This window comes from Montipora capricornis, chromosome 4 (assembly GCF_036669925.1).
Source record: "Montipora capricornis isolate CH-2021 chromosome 4, ASM3666992v2, whole genome shotgun sequence".
Classification (NCBI taxonomy): Eukaryota; Metazoa; Cnidaria; class Anthozoa; order Scleractinia; family Acroporidae; genus Montipora; species Montipora capricornis.
The window spans coordinates 36,520,164-36,541,687 of record NC_090886.1 but is presented as its reverse complement, the minus strand read 5'-3'; the positions used below and the strand labels follow the sequence as shown (position 1 = coordinate 36,541,687).

The 21,524-nt window shown below is 39.8% G+C and overlaps 1 protein-coding gene across 1 annotated transcript in view; it reads right to left on the bottom strand.

The window, feature by feature from the left end:
• The window catches only part of LOC138046636 (adhesion G-protein coupled receptor D1-like), a 46,067-nt gene that overhangs the window by 15,726 nt on the left and 8,817 nt on the right, over positions 1–21,524 (bottom strand). The window contains exons 3-8 of the mRNA XM_068893238.1: positions 14,038–14,131; positions 11,224–11,324; positions 9,965–10,067; positions 6,439–6,589; positions 2,165–2,246; positions 1,192–1,258 (exon numbers count right to left, since the gene is read on the bottom strand). Of these exons, the coding sequence (XP_068749339.1) occupies positions 1,192–1,258; positions 2,165–2,246; positions 6,439–6,589; positions 9,965–10,067; positions 11,224–11,324; positions 14,038–14,131 (598 nt within the window). The remainder of the gene's footprint in view (positions 1–1,191; positions 1,259–2,164; positions 2,247–6,438; positions 6,590–9,964; positions 10,068–11,223; positions 11,325–14,037; positions 14,132–21,524) is intronic.

Sequence of the window (21,524 nt, the reverse complement as noted above, 5' to 3'; positions counted from 1 at the left end):
GAGTTTTAACTATTAGGGACATTTAACTTCGCGTTTTCAAAGTCGACCGCAAACTTCAAACCGCGGTTAGCGCTACGTGCCATGTTGGATTATTGTTTTACTTTACATGTTTTAATTCAACCGAGCAAGCGTCTTCAAGGAGGTGCAAATGATCAGCAAAAATGTGTTCACTAAAGAGTTAAAAAACAAAACACAATTTATTGGTTAAAACGTGAGTTCCTACAGAATTTTAAGATGAAAAACTCTGCGGTAAATCACTTGCCGCAAGAAGGGTATCCAGTCGTTAGGACTTGAACCGCAAATTTTAAACTCGACCGCAAGGCCTTGTCACGTGACACTCAAAATACGCGATGCCAAATGTCTCTATTACGATAGCGGCAACTTCAACGATAACTCCTTTTCAAAATCCAGTTTAACTTACCAACATCTTAAGGATTTCGTGATAATGAACGTGAGTAAAGTATGCCATAAGTGATTTGGTACGGACCGATATGAAGTAGTCTCTTTTGCAGCTGTTATTGGGGCGTCACGCAACGCTAGCCCCGTCCTTTTTTATTTCTTGTCTTTTCTTTGGGGGAGCATTGCGTGACCAAAACCAAAAGGAGACTAGATTTAAAGTAATCACGTTTTCGTCTCTGAAATTTTAAATTTGGTCATTTTAGGTGGTTGTTAAAAGGGCAGTGTCACGCTATTTTAGTCAAACTTCAAAACGCTAAAAGACGTCCTTGCATCAATGAAAACCGAAAACTAATGCTGTAGTTTTGTTGCCAATGACCACTGAAGTTCACTGAAGCTATTTTTTGTTGTTTGCATCCAAGGATGGAGAGGATGGTAACGGAATGAAACTTGAAAAAACTGGCCAGTCTTTTCAAGTTTGGAGACACCAGAAATTAAATACGAATAGCTCTTTGTGCCATAAATACATTTCATATCTTGTCATTGGGTTGTCAGAAATGTTGTACGAGTGAGCGTAAGTACTAATTTAGATTTTTACCCATTTTTGACCTAAAAAAAGCAAATTTGACATGACAGTGCCCCTTTAAGCGGAGTACGGCAAAGAAAGGCATTAGCATGCGTGCCACACTTATAGCACGACTATCCGTAACCATTGATATTTTTGTTTAATGGCGTTGCCGTTACTGCAGCGGCCATTGATGTTAAAACTACTTATTGATTCCGACTCTGACTTACAAGCTCAACCAACGCGACAAACGTCACAAATATCCAATGGGCGCCGCTACCAGAGGAAAGCCAGCAGCTTGGTGTTTGAAAATACAAACAAACAAACAAATAAACCAAACATAGGTTATTCAGTTTTGAACTTCTTCCTGTAAATCGTTAAAGATTGTTCGTCTATTTTTCTAAAAATGTCTCTGAAGTAATCCGGTATTGGAATAGCTTAACATGTTAATAACGAAAGTCCGTGAATGAGATTGGTTAGACAGACAAAATGTCATTACAATGGGGTGATTCTCCAGGCATTTTAAACACATCCTCCGACAAAATTAAATAATCTGGCTTTCTTTGTTTCTACCAAAGTATTTCGTAAACCACTAATCTGTTCTACTTTGCCAAAATTTCCAGCAACGAGTCTCTAAAGCTTCGCGCAGTGTGCCGTTCGCATGCGGAAGCCAATTCTATCCTCTACCAACTCACGTGACCTTCATTGAGAGTGAGACAAGTAGCAAAAAATTAAAGAGAAATCGGCTTGTATAGATCAAATGGTCATAGAGAAAATGCGATACGAGACAGTTAGTTAAGTTAGATTCGCCTTAATTAAAGTTGTTAGAAAAGTAAGCTAACAGCGAATTTCTCGTAAAAATACATCATTGACCAGCAATCTTGCTATCTCATAAGACTGGTTACTCTTGGTCTATGGACAGGAGCAATGAAGCGATTTTGACAGAGAGTTCATCGCAGTCGGAAATGATCAAGTTATGCAGCTGATTAAAAACTCTGAGAAACAATAAAGGCTTCAACGACTGATCAAACCTCGAATTTTTTCAAGCGGCCGTCAGCCATGCCCGATTTCGCTGCAATGATTTCTCAGTCATCAATCACCTTACTCCGCAAATCAATATACAGGATATGCAGGACACATCATTTATATTCTCTAGGAGAAGTAAAGTACTTCCTTATCAGTTAAAACAAATGATGAACTTACTGTTTGTCGCTGACAAAACTATCGATTCCGTTTATTCCAGTCGCGATGCCCAAAGATATGCTGACAAAAACTGCAGGTATCCCTGAAATGGAGAGAAGTGTGATATTAGTACACCCTTGTCGTTTCTGCCATTAGTTTCGACATAGCTTCAATGCTGTTGCATGACGACCAACAACAAGTGGCATAGAGCGCTGTGTAGGCACAAACCGTGAGACATGCATGTCAGTGGTTTTGATAGAGAGAAATTAGACGTATGTGACCATCGATATCTCGGGAGGATCTTCCGAGTAAAGTGTCAATGTAGAAATCTGGAGCAGGACCCAGCAGGACGAACTTTGCACTCAAGTGAGAGAGACAAGATGATGACGTACATAGTTCGGATGTGCAAAACAAGTATAAGTCCCCTTGGAGGACGAGAGGGAAAAGAGGGACTAAGATGAAGCGAGGAATTGAAGAAAGAAACTGCAAAGGGGCGTGAAGGTTTTAGATACCATCTGGGAGGAGACCATGGAGACGACTAAAGCCAGATAGCAGAGGATGCTTTATGGGAGTGAAACGTGGACCCTGACCAAGATGCTGGGGAAAATTGTCAATTGATGCTACACTAGAATGGTGCGAACGGACCTGAACGCGCATAGGCAACAACAAATGACTAATCAGGAACTCTAAGGGAGTCTCACAAGAGTCTGTGAAACAATCCGTATGAGACGACTAAGACTAGCTAGTCATTGTCCCCCTCACAATGAAGAAACCACAGGTACCCCAAGCTCCAAGCTCGATATATGAGTTTATTATATACGTACCGAGATTTACACTCCAAAAAGGATCGAGATAAAAATAGTCTCTTTGCGCTAGAGAAGCCAGCTGATTGGTCATACGATTTTTTTTCACCAGTGAAAAACGCCGTGTCGACGCTCTGATTGACTATATCGTTATTTTCACTAGTGAAAAATTGTCGTATCAGTCTTTTGATTGGCTAATATGATGTTGAACTTTGCGCGGGTGGCCTGTGCACAGATTTGTAAACATGGCGGCCGACTGGTGTATGGTTTTCAAAGTCTTTGATCTTTTATTGCTTAGTTTTCTCCACAAAAATACTTCAGAAGATCTTAAAAAGTTTTAAAAGTGCTCAAGCGAGGTATGGAAGGTGAAGATTTCTTTTATTTCAAAAATATTTTGCTATTTGTTTAGGGCTTTTTTCACGATCGGTGGTTTGATAGCCTCACCATTAACACTTACCTCGTTAACTTTATGATCTCTGTACTTATATAATAAACAAATTACTTCATGATTGGCTCGTTCGTACTATTTTTATTACTCACTCGTTGTGAAGGATCGTTAAACTCACTCGTTCGCTTCGCTCACTCGTTCGTTTACGCGATCCTTCGAATTCACAACTCGTGAATAAAAATCATACACACTCACCAACCATGAAGTAATCTATATATCTGCACTGTACTATATTATGCAAGAGTAGAAATATATCGTTCGTAGATCACGGACGATACAAGGAATTAAGGGCCGCCAAACTCTGAAAACGTTTGCTTCGCAAGCCATCGAATGAGGCTTTATTCACAACCCGCGTTACCCAAACCGTTGAAAGATCTCTTAGCGACCCGCAATAAGACTCACGATTGAGCACCATTGTGCCCATTGAAAGCAAGCAAATGTTTGTAGAGTTTGGCGGCCCTTAATACCTTCTCAGTGTACAAGTGGCTCGAATGAAGAAGACGAATAGCTAGCGGGGGTATTGTTCGTGATCTACGTGGAATTTCCAGGCGATCGAATTATTGGGAGCGAATTTTTTTTCCTTCGATGATTCCGGCGGCTTTGTTTCGGTGCCCAACCTTGGGAAAGAAGAGGAACCAAAAACCACCTAAATCGCTCTTAATAAACCCAGAAACTGTACCAGAGACAAAACTGAAGCAAGGTAAGCTATTTTATATTTTATTTTAAATCGTGAATATTTTTTGAATTTTGAGAAAAACCATTTTCCCCATACAAATCTTTATATTTCTACTCTTGCATAATGTAGTACAGTACAGATACTCGTATATCGAGCTTGGGCTACCTGTGAAGAAACGGCTTTGATTTTAAAGTGCTGTTTTGGGAACCGCAACTTGGTCACCCAAATCAAAGTAGACCAAGAACTGCATACATTGACACCATCAAGACTGACACCAGATTGGAGAATACTAAAGAAATAACAGACACCATGTCGATCAGTCCGTTTGGAACTAAGATTTTGTCTGTCTGTCTGTCAGTCAGTCAGTCAGTCAGCGAAGGAGCAAGCGAGTGAGTGAGTGAGTGAGTGAATGAATGAGTGAGTGAGTGAGCAAGCAAGTAATGAAGGAAAATGTGTTCCAGACTCAGCGTATGTTAATATTAGATTAAGAAGATAATAATGATGATGATGACTCGGGGATACTCGAAAAAAATCCGCGTGCTTCTTCGCAGGAGTCGAATCTATACCCACAACCTTCCGATTACTAGTTCGGATTCTCTACCACCGAGCTACAAAAGACCGTGGGAGCCAAGCCATTAAAGCATCCGAACTCATAACCGGAAAGTCGTAGGTTAGACTCTGCAAAGGAGTACTCGGATTTTTTCCGAATATTCCCGAATCAACATCGCCGGACAAGTAAATCTGTCATTTTATTCACTGAAGTTAACATGGAACATATCTCTCAGTACAATGATTATGGTCATAATGCTTAGATTCATTGTTTGAATTGCCTATGTTATCTTATGATATGGAATGTCATTATTGCTGCGAGCCACAAAGCGAGCAGCAACACTAATCTTGACGGTCTCCCTGTGTGCTCTATATGCCAGGATTAAATCTCGATTTCTCGATTTTGTGTCTGTTTGTCTGTCCTGATGATTTTGACGTCATTCTGTGACCCTCCAGCGAGAAAAAAATGGCGTCCGCAGTCGAGGAAGGAAAAAAGAATTTTAGTCGAAGTCACGGAAAAGTTACATTTAGAGCTTCTTTGGAGCCTAGCAAAGGCATCTGGCTGGTTTTTTTTGCCAACATCGCAATCGTAACCGATATTCATGTGAAAAATTATAAAGTTCTGACTCTGTTGCGTAAACACCGATCATTAGTATTCCACGTGGCTTGTCTATAACTTCGGCCGTTAACTTGTTTTCCACTCTCAAAATTACCTACTTTTTGCGTAGAATAACCTTTTCGATTGATTTCAGGTTTCTGATATGATACTTTTTGATTGGGAGGCATATTGTGACAAAAAAATCATCACTTCTGGCGACGCGTAAGTTATGTTATCGCTTTTGCCGCATGCCTTTTATCACGTCACTAAAAAATAATCATAAAATATTCGCGGAAGGTCGATTTCTCTGAAATTTCAAAGGGTGATTGCTAAAGAGTGGAGAATGGAACTTTGCTATCAATAAAAATCCCTCTGTTTTGCAAGAGAATAATGCGACCTTTAAATATTTTTTGTGAGTGACGTGATCTTTATCTTTGTACTTGCTATGTAAATTTTGACAGGGAATATGAAATTACGTACAAAAAATTTCTACTGAAAGAACGTTAAATCGCTATTTTGAGCATTTATTTGAACATAAAAGAAGCAAGTCAATACTTAGAAAAAAAAATCGCAAAGGGGTTCATAATTCAGTTAAAAGACATCTTTTATGCAGTTGAGTCAATAAAAACATTGTTGTCTTAAATCATTGAATTGTTTCAATGTATTAAATACAACTGCAAGCTTTAAAAGTTGTGCAAATATTACTCAATACTTCCACATCTCATTCGCAGCACTTCACTTGCAAATGCAACAACTTAACAAATCGACGTGGTCAAAATGTTGGGACTCAGGAGATCCAGCCGAGTTAGTCCACAACAAATTTTGACCACTGTGATGACGAATATCATTGTCCATAAGAATACAGACAACACTAAACCACTTTCGATTTGTTTTTTACCACAATATTCAACGCCAAAGAAAGTTTTTATTTCAGAGCGTGACCAAAAGAAAAAAGAGCAAGCGTTGTCTATAACTTTCTCGCAATATGATTGGTTTATTTCCCAGAATGGGCGTTCCTGATTGGCTATTACATTGCGTGACAAATTGACGGGAGCATGACGCGTACAGCGCTGCCTAGGCTCTTATCGACAACGGAAAATTAGCCAATCAGATTGCGAGATTACAAGCAAATTGTGGTAAAATAGAATATAGAAGTACTGTATGATACGTTGCAGGAGCTACGAAATCGATACAGTTTGATTTTAAACATTATGGGCTTACCCCACGACAAGAGATGATACACGAACATTTTATGGCTAACGTTGTAGACCTTAACAATGAGCAAGTAAAGATGAATTCCCTCCACCAGCATCCAGCATAAAGCTGCCATAAAAAAGTACTGCATTAAAGCTGCTGCCGCCACACAGGCGCCCTGTAAAATATAATTGAGAAGCCGGTCATTGGTGCGATTGACTGCAAGAACAGATGCACTAGGATCCGTAACCTCCCTTCCAAGGAATGAGGGACCTGTAGAGTGGAGTATGTGTTGATGCACAAAGAAAAAACATAACGCAATCCAAAGCTAGTGCGCATGTGCAGAACAGAGAATTCCTATCCGTGATAGCGTTTGTGCTCCAATCTGGAGTTTGCTATTATAACCAGGGGCCCGTTTCTCCAACGTCCCGAAATATTTTCGGACCAGAAAGGGCATTAACAAAACTGCTATCCAATTTTTTTTTTGCAAGATGTCCTTTTGACATGTTTTCAAAGTAACGAAAAGCAAAATGGCTATGAAGTTTGGTGACTCTTCATTCATAAAGTTCATAGAGAGTTATGCCACTCGAAAAAGGCCCGAAAAGTTTCGGGACTTTCGACGGGTCCTAGGTCATACCATAACGCCCAGTCTTTGCGACCAGTGTTTGGTTTCTTTGATGTGCTTTTCTCAGTTCAATTTATGGCTCGGTTGCGAAAGTGACAAAGTGAAAAAGCAAGAGCACCCACCGATTAGTCATCCTAAACCATTTTAAAACAGTTGTGACTAAAATTGATATGCCACAGTTACGTGTGACACTTTATGACAAATACATAACATAACGGTCATTCCATGCACCCCAAATAGTATAGTTTGCAGTGTTAAGTACTAATCGGCACCATTTAAGCCTCTGCACTCGTTTCGAGAATTGGACAATTACATAAATTTTGGAGGGCATATAGTTTATTTGTGGCCCGAGTAACATGATTTGCGTCCGAGCGGAGCCAGAGTGCAAATAACGCTACGATGGACACAAATAACGTATATGCCCGACAAAAGTCATGATGTGATTAATCATTATCATCAATACACAAGGTCAAATCGTACGAATTCATTTAATAAGAAAAAATGTGCAACAGAGATGTAGCATAAAACTATGGTATGGAAAGTTGTTGCTATAATAGGATCAGCTAAACAAGAGCAAAAATTGCGAAAAAAAAAGAGTAAAAAAAGAAAAAAGAAAAACTCATCAACAAAAATTATTTTCAATACGCGCGGCCAAATGACAAACTGCCCTCTGTAAAACGCGCCTAGCTTTTTGCGGGCCAAACGGGAAATATGCGGGCTGAAAATACATTTGCCGCCCTGACAGTGATTGGCTGCAGAGATGTCAAACAACTTCGCTCGGCCAATGAGATTGTCCCATTTAAGTGCGAGGATTACTTCTACATTTGGTCTTGTGATTTGGCCTTGTGTATTGATAATAATGATAATCAAATGACTTTTGTTGGTCATATAGATTATTTGTGTCCCTCATAGCATCATTTGCACCCTCGCTCCGCTCGGGCGCAAATGATGCTACTCGGGCCACAAATAAACTATATGCCCTCCAAAAGTCATGTGATTGTCCTATTCACGCTAACTTTGGCATTAAAATGGTATCCTCAGGATCTCTTTGGCCGAGCGAAGTTTTTTGTCATCTCTGCAGTTAATCAGAATCAGATTGATGGCGTCGCAATGGGCTCTCCACTTGGTCCTGTTTTGGCGAACGTTTTCATATCTGATTTTGAAGAAAAATGGATGATGAAGAACATCAATCAGCCTACTATTTGGTTCCGGTATGTGGACGATACCGTTACTCGTTTCAAGAACAAGAATGATGCTTTGAGTTTTTTACATTACCTGAATGGGAGAGACAACAACATTAAATTCACAATTGAGTTTGAACAAAATGATGAATTTCCATGCCTTGATATCCTTATGAAACGCAATCGTGACAACTCCTTTTGAACATCATTCTATCGAAAGAAGACATTCACCGGTCTTTATACCAAATGGGACTCTTTTACTCAGCGTAAATACAAAATAAACCTAGTCCGCACTTTGGCTTATCGCTGCATTAGAATTTGTTCGTCACCCCGATTGTTACATTTTATCTTAGATGACCTCAAGAGGATTTTGTTACTTAATGGCTACCCTGTGGGAACTGTTTGATGTCATATGAATGATGTCATTGAGAAACATCAAAATATGCCAAAAGAAGTTCCTATCGTTCTACCTTTCTTAGATCATCACAGCAAACACCTCACAAAACAGCTGAGGTCTTGTATAAACAACTTCTATGGTATTTTCAATCTCAAAATAGTTTTTCAGAACACCCGAAGAATCAAGTCTTTTTCCCCTTACAAAGATAAACTAACTCCTGCTTTCAAGTCAAAAGTAGTGTACAGAGTAAACTGCAGGGATTGCAATGATTTCTATGTAGGGAAAACGAAACGCCGATTGCGTGACAGAAAAACAGAACATTTTAAAGCCTTAACTGCAAATTGTCACGAATGTGCATGCTGATCATGTTTTCTTAACCAACCATAGAATTAAGTGGGGTGATTTTGAAATACTAGCAACTGGGTCGATCAGACATGCAATGTAAAATTAAAGAGTCTCTGTTTATGAATGATCTAAAGCCGGCCTTAAATGAAAACTTTGGCAGAGAGAAACTATATCTCTATTACTAGCATATTTCTTGTTGTTTATGTCAATCAATTTCGTTAGTTCCCAGTCCGTACACTTGTATTTTTGAATTTAAATTTATCTGTAACTGAATAATAATCACTTCTGATGCCGAGTGCATGTTGTAACATACGAAACGTTAAGTTAATAAAACATTATACAGTTCAAGAAAATGTCTGCAACCGCTGTTTGCGTTTTATTCTTATTGAAACTTAAATGGCCCAAGTCCAAGAATTTTTATGACAATCAGAGGGGCAAACGCATTTCAGTCCAGGCATTTCCCGTTTGGCCCGCAAAATGGCGCGTTTTACGGAGGGCAGCTTGTCATTCGGCCTGGCGTATTGATAATTAGCAACTATTCACCGAAGTGGAGATGAATAGTTGTTTTAGTATATACTAAAACAGTGAGATAATATAGCACAAAATGACGATTTTAACTCATTTATTCCTGCAAAGATTACAACATTTTCAGGCGCAAATTCCGCGCGAATTGCTCGGAGGTGAATAGCAAAGGATATCCGGAGTTTGAGTAGCCAATCAGCGAGCGAATTCAACACCATCCACTGTTTTAGTATATACTAATAAAGTAATAATGGTTAGTTGTTAATGACCGTCGAGGGTGACATTTTATATACACACAGCAGCTTTACCTCGCCAACCTAACGAAATATTATGTAGTTGTCATAAAGTTTCACAACTGATTGTAGCGCATCCATTCGATCTAGTAACTGCTTAGCGCGCTCGCCTCACATCCAGTCTGTTTATCCTTTCGTTCGCCTCGTCTTTCTCTCATCCATTTTTCTCATTCATCCGGTTTTTTCTAACCTTATTTGCTGTGGCATTAATTCCAACAAGAAAGGTGATTTGTCCTGTCAATAGAGAGGACATCAAGCTCACACGAATCTGAGATAAAGGCGAACTCCTCTCTCTAGAGAAAAGTAAACAAAAAGAACATGAACTCACACATCAATTATTTGTTAATTATGCAATGGAGGTGGGCCACTAATGTAAATGTTCTATTAGAGCCCCTTCTTCCCCCTTGCCCCCCCCCCCCCCCCCAACCTTATTCATGGCATCGTTTTTACACTTCATTTTCTTTTGTTACCACCGTCGGTGGCACGCCGTTATGACGGATGACGCAAAAAATAGATAACTTGTTTGCCTCCTTTGTCCTTTTGATTGCCCCTCAACATTTGTACCAAGATCATTTGCATAACGGCACATGTTACATATACGTTCATATTTAACCACTCCCCACAGGGGGTTCTTTGGGCAAATGATACATATAATGATGCAACAGAACAAAAACTCTTTTAATAATCAAGTGCAGCCGAGACGTTGAACCAGGGATCAAATTCAATAAATGGTCACAGGCCCGTAACCATTATTTTATGAGGGGGGTGGGGGGGGGGGGGGGGGACAAACGAGGCCAAAGTGGACCAAACTACCGAAATGTATATTTTATTGTCAGATCCGTTTATTTAGGAAAGTAGCAATACATGAAAAATTGTAACGGCAAAGTACACGGTAGGAACTGAATATTTTATCACAATGGCTGCTAATCTTGCAACCTGATTGGCTAATTTGCCGTTGTCGATAAGAGTCCATACCACACTGCTCGCGTCGATGTGTCGCGCAATGTCTTTTTCAGCTCGCGCTCTGAAAAAACAACAAACATTCATTTGACGTTGATATTGTGGTAAGAAACAAATCGAACTGTGGTTTAGCGTGGTCTGTACTGTTATCGACAACGAATACGCCTCATTACTCTTTTCCCAAACATTTTTTCTTATTGTTTCTGCGTGTTGAGCGAGTTTGCAAAAGTCATTGACAGGAAAGTCCGAAAGTTTTACTAATGTGCGAGCCAGCGAGCCGGCAAGTGCTCATAGAGGCATGCGTAGCAGACATGTCACGCAATCTAACGGCGTCGTCGTGCAAAGGCCGTCGATTCGTGAGGTCCTTAATAAAATTGTACAATCGTGCAACTGGCCTATTACTATTACGTCTTTGTGACTTATGCCAATATAGATTGGTTGCATATCACAAACACAACTCCACGCAGAAAATATATTTTTGTGACGTACGTTAGCACCCAGTGGCTGATTATAGTGATGACAGATCCCAGAATAGACAATCCCAAGCCTACATACGCGAGGATCTCCAATAGTTTCCTGTCCGTTTGAGACTGTTAAAAATTGTGAAAAAGCATTAATAATTCAGAAGAACAGCAGAGGACAACAGAATTCAGATCACATAACATTTCATGGTACAGATAAGAATGAACATCTCATCCTCATCGACCCTGTTCGCTAAGGCTGATCGAAACCTGTTTTACACTGGTCCAATGGCAGGAAAGTTCCGTAATCCAAGCATCTCACACGTGTGTGTTTTGCTCGGTTTGTCTTTTATGGTGTTTTTTTTAACACGATACATAGACATTATTTATATTGGAAGTTGCTGTTGGTATTTATAAAACAAAACTACAAACTTTAGCCTATTTGAACTCTATAAATACAAACGGTGTTCAATTTTAAAATAACTTTTGTAACTCAGGCAGACCGTGCTTATCTTGTAGTGCTGGTCTCGCTTCTTTCGTTTCATACAGTACATGATGTTTTATGAAATTATTTGACTATTGTGGAAACTATTATAGATTTATGTGCACTTACAAGTTTAGCGTCAACATTTATGAGGTCCATAAGCACTGCAAAATGTGTTAAATGGTTGCAAACACACGCTGTTTCTGAGCTGCCGGGTGTAAAATTGACATAACAGCCGTCCCCTGACCACCTTAATGAATAGAGAAATATTAGTTTATCCATTTGAAGAGTTTGAAAAATGAATCTTCAATTGGTGTCGAAAGTAACTTCGGGATTGTTTTGGTTTTGCAGTGCTACGCACGGTGATAAGCTTAAAATTCCCGAGCAGCCGTCTTAGCCAACCAAGGAAACTATTCGGAGTTTTCCGCGCGTTTCCCGTGCTGTGCGTCATGATTGGCTCGATTTTACTTATAGAACGCCAGTCTTGGGAGATTCAGCACGTCCACTGTTGTAAAAGCCAATCAAAACAAAGCTATCTCAGCATCAAAGGAAATATGATACTTTTCGCGGAAAAACCTGTTCCTAAAGAAATAATAATAGAATAAAAATAAAAAGGGTTAAATCAAGGAATTAGTAGAGATAGAAACTCCCTTGATGAGCTCCTGTCAACGCACGCAAAGCACCATGGGTAAGAAAATATGGTAACTCATCTGTTGGAGAAAATTGGGTTTTGGTCCCTGTTCGACCATACGTCGACCCCTCTATGTATGACAATGTAACCAGAATCACGTGGCCATATCGCGGGCTCAAGTTTAGAGCTTAACCAGACGGCTATATTCCGGCTAGTTTACGTAAATAATTTTATGACCAATTGACACCTGTCAAAACAAGGCATCGGCTGAGTAGTAACACTTGACTATGTCGAGGGCTCAAGTTTAGAGCTCATCGAGGTCAGCTGTTGACCGCTGACCAGTTACTAGGTTTCGATTGGATGGCAGGCTCAATTCAGGTTGACTTATTGTTAGAATAAATAAGCCCGGAGCTCCACCTTTAGGCTTGGCTAAATCTATATATTACACAAATATTGTTTAAAGTGTCTATGACAGATTTTTCTTCATTTACTCAATTGAAAGATCATGGTTTTCTGAGATAAAAACAAAGAAAAAAATTCCGTATCGAACTTCCTTGCGTGCGGCCTTTAGAATGATAAATCAGCATTTTTACTTCCGGGGCAGGAGGAATACAAAACCGCGCTGGTAAGGAGACTGGGGCTAGCGCAACTGTGACTTCAACTGACGGCTGTCTCTGCCGTATTGCCCGAAGCGGAAAATGCCATAATCATCTTTGTTTGTCCCTTCAAATTTTTGAGTAAGCATTGTTTTTGTTTTCTTATGGGACCAAGCCCCAAGAAAAGTTGGAAACAATGCTTATGCAAAATTTGGATAGACAAACAAAGAGTATTATGGTATCTTCCTCTTCGGACAAATTCCCAGTCTCCTTACGAGCGCGGTTTTGTATCCCCCGTCCCCCGAAAGTGAAAATTCCGATTTTTAAAAGGCTGGAAATCAGTATGGAATTTTTGGGTTTTTTTTAAATCTCAAAAACGATGATGTTTCGATTGAGTAAATAAAGAAAAATCTGTTATATACACTTTAAGTTTTCTTACCTGCTTTCTGAGAGATTCCAGAACACACATTCTCTATCATTTCCTGCGGACTAAAGTCAAGTAAACTTCTTGGAACTTGTGCAACTATCCATCCCATTAATAGCAATTAAAACTCTGCTCTGACGAAAGCTACAAGATTAAACTTAGTTAAATTCTGAAATAGACACAATAGGCGCCTCTTCGATGCTACGGACGAAGAAAAAATAATGACAAAAAAATTGATCACGCCATCGTATTTCTTCCAATTTGAATATGTCAAATTTACTTTTTTACGACAAAATCAGTTAAACTGCAATCAGAGCTAGGCGAGAGATCAGTATCACAGACCATGAGTTTCTTATTCATCTGCCAGTTTCCGAACATACCGACTCATTTGTTTTTAAGGATGATGCTATTTTTTACGAAAGGTTGAAGCTCATTGATTTATTAGTCAATCATAAACTAAAAGGTCTTTTAGCCGACTGAACAGATTTAGCAAATAAATTGCATGTTGCCGTGCGTCTGTTCAGTAATAGATCCCGCATGACGTCAAAATGTGGCAAGAAAAAAACGTAGCACACGAGGCGGTGTCACAATTTGGCGTCTTCTGTGATTGTTTTTTGATGACGCCAGCTATGCATGCGTCTGTCCTCTAATGGATCATATGTGAGAACGCAAAATGCAAAATGCGTGTATTATGTAATCTCTGATACCTTGAAGTTCTTAAAGACTAAGGTGACATTTTTTAGCAATTCTGCCGTTGAAGGAGGAAATAGTGAAGCTGACATTATATTGGTGTTAATCGTCCTGTAAAAAGAAAAAAACAAACAAACAAACAAAAAAACAGAATGAAGTGAAGATAACGAAACAAGACTAAAAGTGACATTAACATCAGACTTCAGCAAACCGATCTCGGGAAGAAACAAATTATAGTTTATTAGGATCTACCTGACATTTCGTCGGGAAGTAATTTCCTGACGATTTTGTTGGTTCTACGTTTTGACAACAAGGAAATGAAGTTGAACAGGATACAAAACACGTAAAATGTACGTGACCACCCCCTCCTCCCGCCCCACCCAACATGTACCCGTAGTTTTTCAGGCTTTCAACACTTTATAAGGTGGGGGAGAGGGGAATTGCTTTTGAGTTTTAAAATGTGTCATCGCTTTTGGTAGTAATTTTGAAATCATGGATAACTGCGAGTTTTAAATGACCGTCCAAAGGAATTTTGTCCACGTAGTAGTTTTCGTATCCTGATGGCGTACAACAAAACAGTGCCGATATGTAGGGGAGTACTTTGGATTTTCCTTGGTGTGCGTTTAACGGAAAAAGCGAATTATTCCCCCACACTTCGACTCTGTTCTTTTGTTCTTTCACCATTCAAAATCACCTTTTCCTCGGCATTCCAGGCGCACCTTAACCACCGCAAATACATTCAGGGTCTCGCAGAGTACGAGATTTCGTTATTGCGCCCAGAGCTGGCGAAAAAAAGGTTCAACGTTTGAATGTTAAATACGAATTGAAAGTTGACCATTCACCACTAAAGGGAATTCGAAGTTGAACGAAACAGAAGACAAGCCCTGTTCCGTTCAGCAAGTTGCCAGTGGCTGAACGACGTGAAATGACCGTTTTACAGTCTCAAAAGATCATGATAACACACTCACTCGGCTTGAACATTTTTTGATCATCAAATGTTTTAAAAAGTTAAGACGTGTGCCTTGAGCTTAATATAACCAAGGCGGACTTACAGTGATCAAGTAGAATGGCGGAAAGCATACCTGCTTTTGTTCGTGTTGTTTGCAGTTGTAAACAGTCCATGCAGTTTTTTATATCTCACTCCCATAACTATCGAGCCTGAATAAGGAAAACGAAAGAATCTAAAAAGTGACTAGTTTGTTCATTACGATATAATTGGAGCTGCATTCAATGGAGTTTCCGTGAAATCAATCATTTAATATGTAAGTGGCCAATCACAGTCTATCATATGGCCCGTTCATAGAGCGAAGAAAATTCATCAGCAATTGAAGTGTCTTTCGTAGGACACGGCACTTGCTATTTCACAAACCCGTGCCGCAGGGATATACAACCAAGACCCAAGTGTCTAGTTTACCAAGAAAACGGGGCATTCGCAATTATGTTAAAGTACCCCTGCGACCAAAAAATCAATTCTTATTTTTCTTTGGATTTCAAAACTATGTTAACTAAACACTAAGCGATCAAAGTTTTAGGCCTTGATTTGAAAAAGACACCTGTTTATTTTAACTGGAATTTTCCTATTTAATTGTCCGCCATTACTAACTTTAAGATCTTGAGAGAGCTGGATCGAGGAGAAAATTACGTCAAAGGCTCAGTAGTTTAAGAATGCAATGCGTGTGTACGCCGTGTAATTAATAAGAAGCGCGGACATTTTGAGCTTTCAGACTTTTAAAATCGTGTTTTGTATATATAATGAGCTGCATTCACACCCTGAAATTTTAAGCTCGTGAGCCTTTGACGTCACGTTTCCGGCCTAGACACAACCCTCTGAAGTTCAATTCGTCAGTTTTGAACGTGAGTTATGGCGGACCGTGAAATCCAAAACTTACACTCAAAGTAAACGGCCTTTGGATAAAAACCAAAGCTCAAAATTTTGCCAGTCAGGTGTTAAGCAAGCACATTTTCAAAATCTGAAGAAAAAAAGGAAGTGATTTTTTTTATTACAGGGGCACTCTAAGTGCGAATTTTTTTCTTTTAAGCCCGGTAAATCATATCATTATGAAATGATAACTTGTTCTGTTATGACCCAAGAATTCTCGGTGAAAGAAACCCGAGTGCTCGTGGGCAGGAGTCGAGTTATTGACGTTCGGATGCCCTTCCACTGAGGCGCGGGAGATTTGTGGCAGCTTAAGCCGTTCAACTAGATTCATGTCAAAAACTCCCTTTATAATGCGAAAGGTCAAATGATGGTATATTCGAACATGAAGGAGATTGGGTAATTTAACGGACCGTGTTGCTCAGTACGGGCACCCAACGAGCCATTTTCTCAAAATTCATCAAAATATATCATGGCGGGAGCCCATGAGTAGGAGCCTCCATATGCACTATATCATTGAATCAACCTTTGCCCGTATCTTTCTATTTTTAGAACCAACCCTTTAGCAGGAGACTCACATTTACATCAATTTACATCAATTCACACAATTTGCGCACATTGTTTTTCCTTTTTTTTGTCTTTATTAGACAATGACTTTATTCTGATTGGCCATTTTAAACAGTGCGTGCAGTGCCAAACAACTCGTGGTGTTCTAAAAATAGAAAGATACGGGCAATGGTTGACTCATCATAGGGCTTGTATGGGGGAGGCAAGCTCCTACTCATGAGCTCCTGATCATGGCCATGAAATAAACCACAAATTAGCCTTTTTGGAGCAATTTCTCTACCGGCTGGGAATCTGTTCCGCACTCCCAGCAAAAACAGACCAAAAAAATTCTGTAGGACCGGGCGGATGTTTTCCTGCCAGCAAGAATAAAAACGACAATTTATTACATCGTACGCCAAAACGAGCGTGGAAAAAGGCCTCAGATCTAGCGTTCAGTTGAAGGGGGAGGGCGAGGGGGGGGGGGGGATGTGGTGGGAAGGAACACGTCCGATGGGTGTCCTTGCCGCTGTACAACCTGCTAAATATGAAATTTTGATGCAACCTTTTTCAGCAAGTTGTTGTTCATGAGAAATAAACTTGTGAAACTGTTTACATTTTGCAAGCAACTGATTAAAAAACCTAACAAGATTTATTCGTTTTCAGATTTTTAGGCCTGCTCGTGAACGTTTTACTTTCCGCTTGAATTTAACTACTTTCCTATCCCCCGCACGCCTTCTTACCTCAGAGATCTAGTAAATATGTTAATAAACTCGTTTTCTTGGTCCGTATTTAAGTTCGAGAGCCTGGTTTTTTTCCACAAGCTTTGCGCTTGTAGGCTTTTGATCATGCTGCCATAATTTTCGGCATAATTGGTTGAAACTAGCGTGATTTTTATGGATTTTTAAAAAATAGCACTTCTAGCATAATCGGTATATATTGATAAGCCTGAGACCAGCCGCATTCGCGGTTTAGAAACGGAGAGAGAGCCTCCGTAAGAGGGTGGCATTCTGGTACGAGATGATGGAAGTTGCTATATGGTGACCGGAAGTTGCTTTAACGTCAGCTTAATTTCTTGTAATTGGTCATCGGGCTCCTGTGGGAGTCTCGTTCGCGGGAAATTCAATCTAAAAATAAATCGGTCTGTGAAAACGCCGTTACACGAACACAGTAGAGTTGTAGGCTCCGGGGCATGGGTTTCTGGCTGAGTATATAATAAGGTGGATCAGAAGCTCGTGACCTTAAAGCGTTTAACTCTGGTTCAGAGCTTGTCCTGTTTCGGGACTCCCTCTTACCCCGCCCTGAAAATGAGAGAGAGAGTCCTGAATTACTTGCAGGCGCATGCTCGGAATGACGCAAAACTGGGGGAAAAACCATATTTGGAAAAAGATTCCGTATTTGGGCATAGTTTATTCCGAGTGCTTTTACACTGGATTTATGGGGGATAATGTGAAAAGAAATTATAACGCCAAGTTTCTGGAGGCAATTGATTTCGCGTTTTACATTTGTGCCTTAGTCGAAACAACTGCAAGCTATTCATGCAGTTCGTTACCGGTAATGATGGTTTTGTTAAACCTACAGCAGGATTTGGCAAGTCTGTTTGCTACATGGTTGTTCCTTTAATATGTTTGCGATTTTCTTCGATCCGAGTCCGATGTTAATTGTAAATCAGTCCTTCTTATCGTGAGTCCCAATCGTGGAAGATCACATGGATGACATACGAAAGTATGGAATTTCTTGCCTGAAACCCAACTGAACAGCTGCATGATGTTGGCGCAGAAAAATATCAAATTTTGATTTAATTGCTCTCCCGAGACTCCTTGAAACTTACAAATGTACTGTAGGTGGTGGATGTGAATCGCTCAACGAAGACTAATAAATCTCCTGCTGGAACTTTTGTTTATTGTTCATTATTTATTGTTCATTACTTCTGTCGATCTAGTTATGTCACTGATCCAGTGAACATATATTTGAGTTGCACAGTAATTATTGAAATTGTGATTGTTTCAGGAGTTTAGGCCTACCAATTTTTTTCAAAATCGGGGACAAATTGTTTGGATAGCCAATCATGATAAAACAGCCAAGTAAAAAATGTTGTAAATACTCTCAGTTTTATCAGGAATAATACACAAACACCAGTGACAAACAGAGTTTCTTTTTTTTTTGAGTAATTAGAGTAGAGTAATTTACTCAGACTATTAATTTTTCCTTAGAATAATTTTTCAAAGCACTCGTCGCATTAAATCTTTCTTTCCTTACAAGCTGTGGCCGTGGCCAAATCGCTAAGGTTTTATGTAGAGCTGCCTGTTGAGACTGCAATGGTTTTTACATCGGAAAAACTAAAAGACGATTGCATGACAGAAAAACTGAGCAATATTCCTGATAAGGTTACATAAAAAGTTAAACGAAATTGAATCACAACCTGGACTATTTGTTTCTTTACATACCAGTTTGTGTTGATAACGCAATGATGAAGCAATAATGTTCGTATTAAATTTATACATACTTATGCACAGCCATGCAAACATCGATTATTCGGACGTTGCCACGATTTTTTTATTCCGGTCAAAATTTGTTCGTGAATATTATTTAATAATTAATAAGGATGAAAAATGCTACTTAAAAGCGTGTGTCACCTTGCTTTTATTGTTGCTACTTAAAAGCACTTTCCTTCTGAAACTCATTGTTAGAGGTAAAATACTGCAGATAATATGAAATTCTGACTCCGAGCTGTTTTGTCGCTTAGTGAAATCCTATGCTATATTTACTAGTTCAGCCTGTGCATCGATTTATTGCGATCTTTAATTTCAGTCGTTACATGTATTCGGCAATAATTTTCCAACATCACTGCGATCGGGGTTTTTTCTCCTGGTTTGGTCACGACGAGGCATAATTTAGATGTTCTCTTTCCTGACACTGCAAATTTTCATATACGATTTTTTTGTCGGAGTTTCAAGGTTCCCAGTTTATTTACATATCCAGCCTGGCATCTAATGCAATATGATTGACTCATTCCGAGCATGCACTTGCAAGTAATACAGGACTCTCTCTTTTCCCGCCTGGGTTCCAGGCCCATTTTCAGGGCGGGGTAAGGGGGAGTCCCGGAACAGGACTAGTTCAGAGCTGGGGTTATTTCCTTATTTGGATGTAACATAGCTCATACATTTTTCCGCGCGTGCAGCTTCGATCTCATATTAGTCCATATTTGGGCATAGAATTGGTGTCCTAAAATCCCCAGCTTTGTTCCAAGAAACAGACTTGAAAGTTACACGTTTCAAGGTCATGTGTTTCTAGGTGGATCTGATGGATTAACCACCCGAAGCCATCACATAACTTTTGTAATGTTCCATGTTCACGTTATAGTTAAATGATGCACCATTTTTGACTCTAAAAGTAGCTTAAAGAGCTCACCGTTGGTTTCATTGGTATCGTCAACTGAAATCGTAATCCAATCGCCCCCTTTGAATTCCAATCCAAGCCTCTCCTTTCTGAAAATTCGAGTCATGCTTAAATCTTCAAGAAAAAGTTATGGATATGATAAGCGACAAAGTTTCTTTAGAAATACATGTCAATTTTTTTGTCAAGCTCTTATCGCCCAGCCTTACCCTTCCCGACTTCCATAATCTCTCTACTCTCCCCTTCTCTCTCCTTTCAACTATCCAAACCCTTCTCCTTCTCTTCCCCTTTCACTTTCAACCTCTCCGCTGTCTACCCCTCCCCTCTCCCAGTCCATCCCACGCATCTGTCTCTCCTCCCTCTCTCCTTTCCCCACTCTGCCCATCCCCTCCCCTCCTTTCTTCCTTTAATTCATCCTTCGCTATTCGTTCCCCCTCTTTATACTTTCTTCCTTGCTTCACTCTCTCCGTACCTCTTCCTTTTTATACTTCCCCGCACTCGTCATTTCATGGCCATCCATGCACCTCTTGGCTTAGATGTACTTTTCAAATACCCTTCTACAATTGCTGTAGAAAAGTATGTGAAGCTATAGTAGCTGCTGTAATGTTCCGTTCTGAAGCAGGAATCGTATCGCATGAAATCGACAAACGTTGCCCATTCAGCTCATTTTTAAAAAAATGACACTCACCAAATTCACTTGTTTGATCGTCGAATGGCATTGACTCATTTATGCTGGCAGCAGCGACAAAATGTTCGCAAAGATTTGAAGTCATCATTGCAGATTCTTGTCGTTCTATTTCAGTATCGTCCACAGCAGAAGATCCGTTTAAGGTATCCTTCGTCATATTAACCATAAGTGAAACCCATTTCTGAAGAAAAATAATGTTAAGGCATTCGTGTTCATTGTTTTCTGAACTAAATTTCCGAGAGGTGTTGTAATAGCTGTATCCTTACGATGAGTACAGTACAGAGGTTTAGCAAAGGGACGATCAAAACCGAGGTGACTATTATGTAAAGTGAAAATGTTAATGGTCGAAGAAAGACGCGAATATGAGAGATTGTTTGTTTCCGTCCACCAACTTGGATGCGAAGACTGATGAAAACTATCTGGACAACAGTCAAAAAGTCTTAAACTTTGTATGATGCAAACAGGTTAAAATAGACACATAACAGCGACGATGGCTGAGATTATATTAAGTCAGTGCGGCCCAGTGGTTAGGGCGCTAGTCTTGGGATCAGGGGATTCCGTGTTCAAGACCCGTTCTTACCACTCGTTGAATTTGTTCCTTGTAGTCCCTGGTTCAACTTCTAAGCTGCACTTGTAAAGATCAAAATGGGTTGCTTGCGGCCAGTTGGGATCCTCAACAGTTGTTGTTGTTCTGGCCCGGGTTGCTCGAAGCATGGTTAGCCCTAACCAGCGTTAAATACCATGGAAACTTATAGGTTTTGATACCTCTTAACCAACAGTTAGCGCTAATCAAGCTTCCTGTTTGTTTGTTATGTTTCAATGGCCCTGAAAAACCCCTATGGGGACTGGGTATGTATTGTATTGTCGCGTTTTCGTTGGTGTCGCATTCTACAAGAATCTTCTGTGTAAAGCAATCAAATCTCAACTGAGTTCTTTGGAAAACGTGAACACATTATGGCAAATTTTAGTTTTCTATTTAAGCTTCAACAACATTCCCCAGA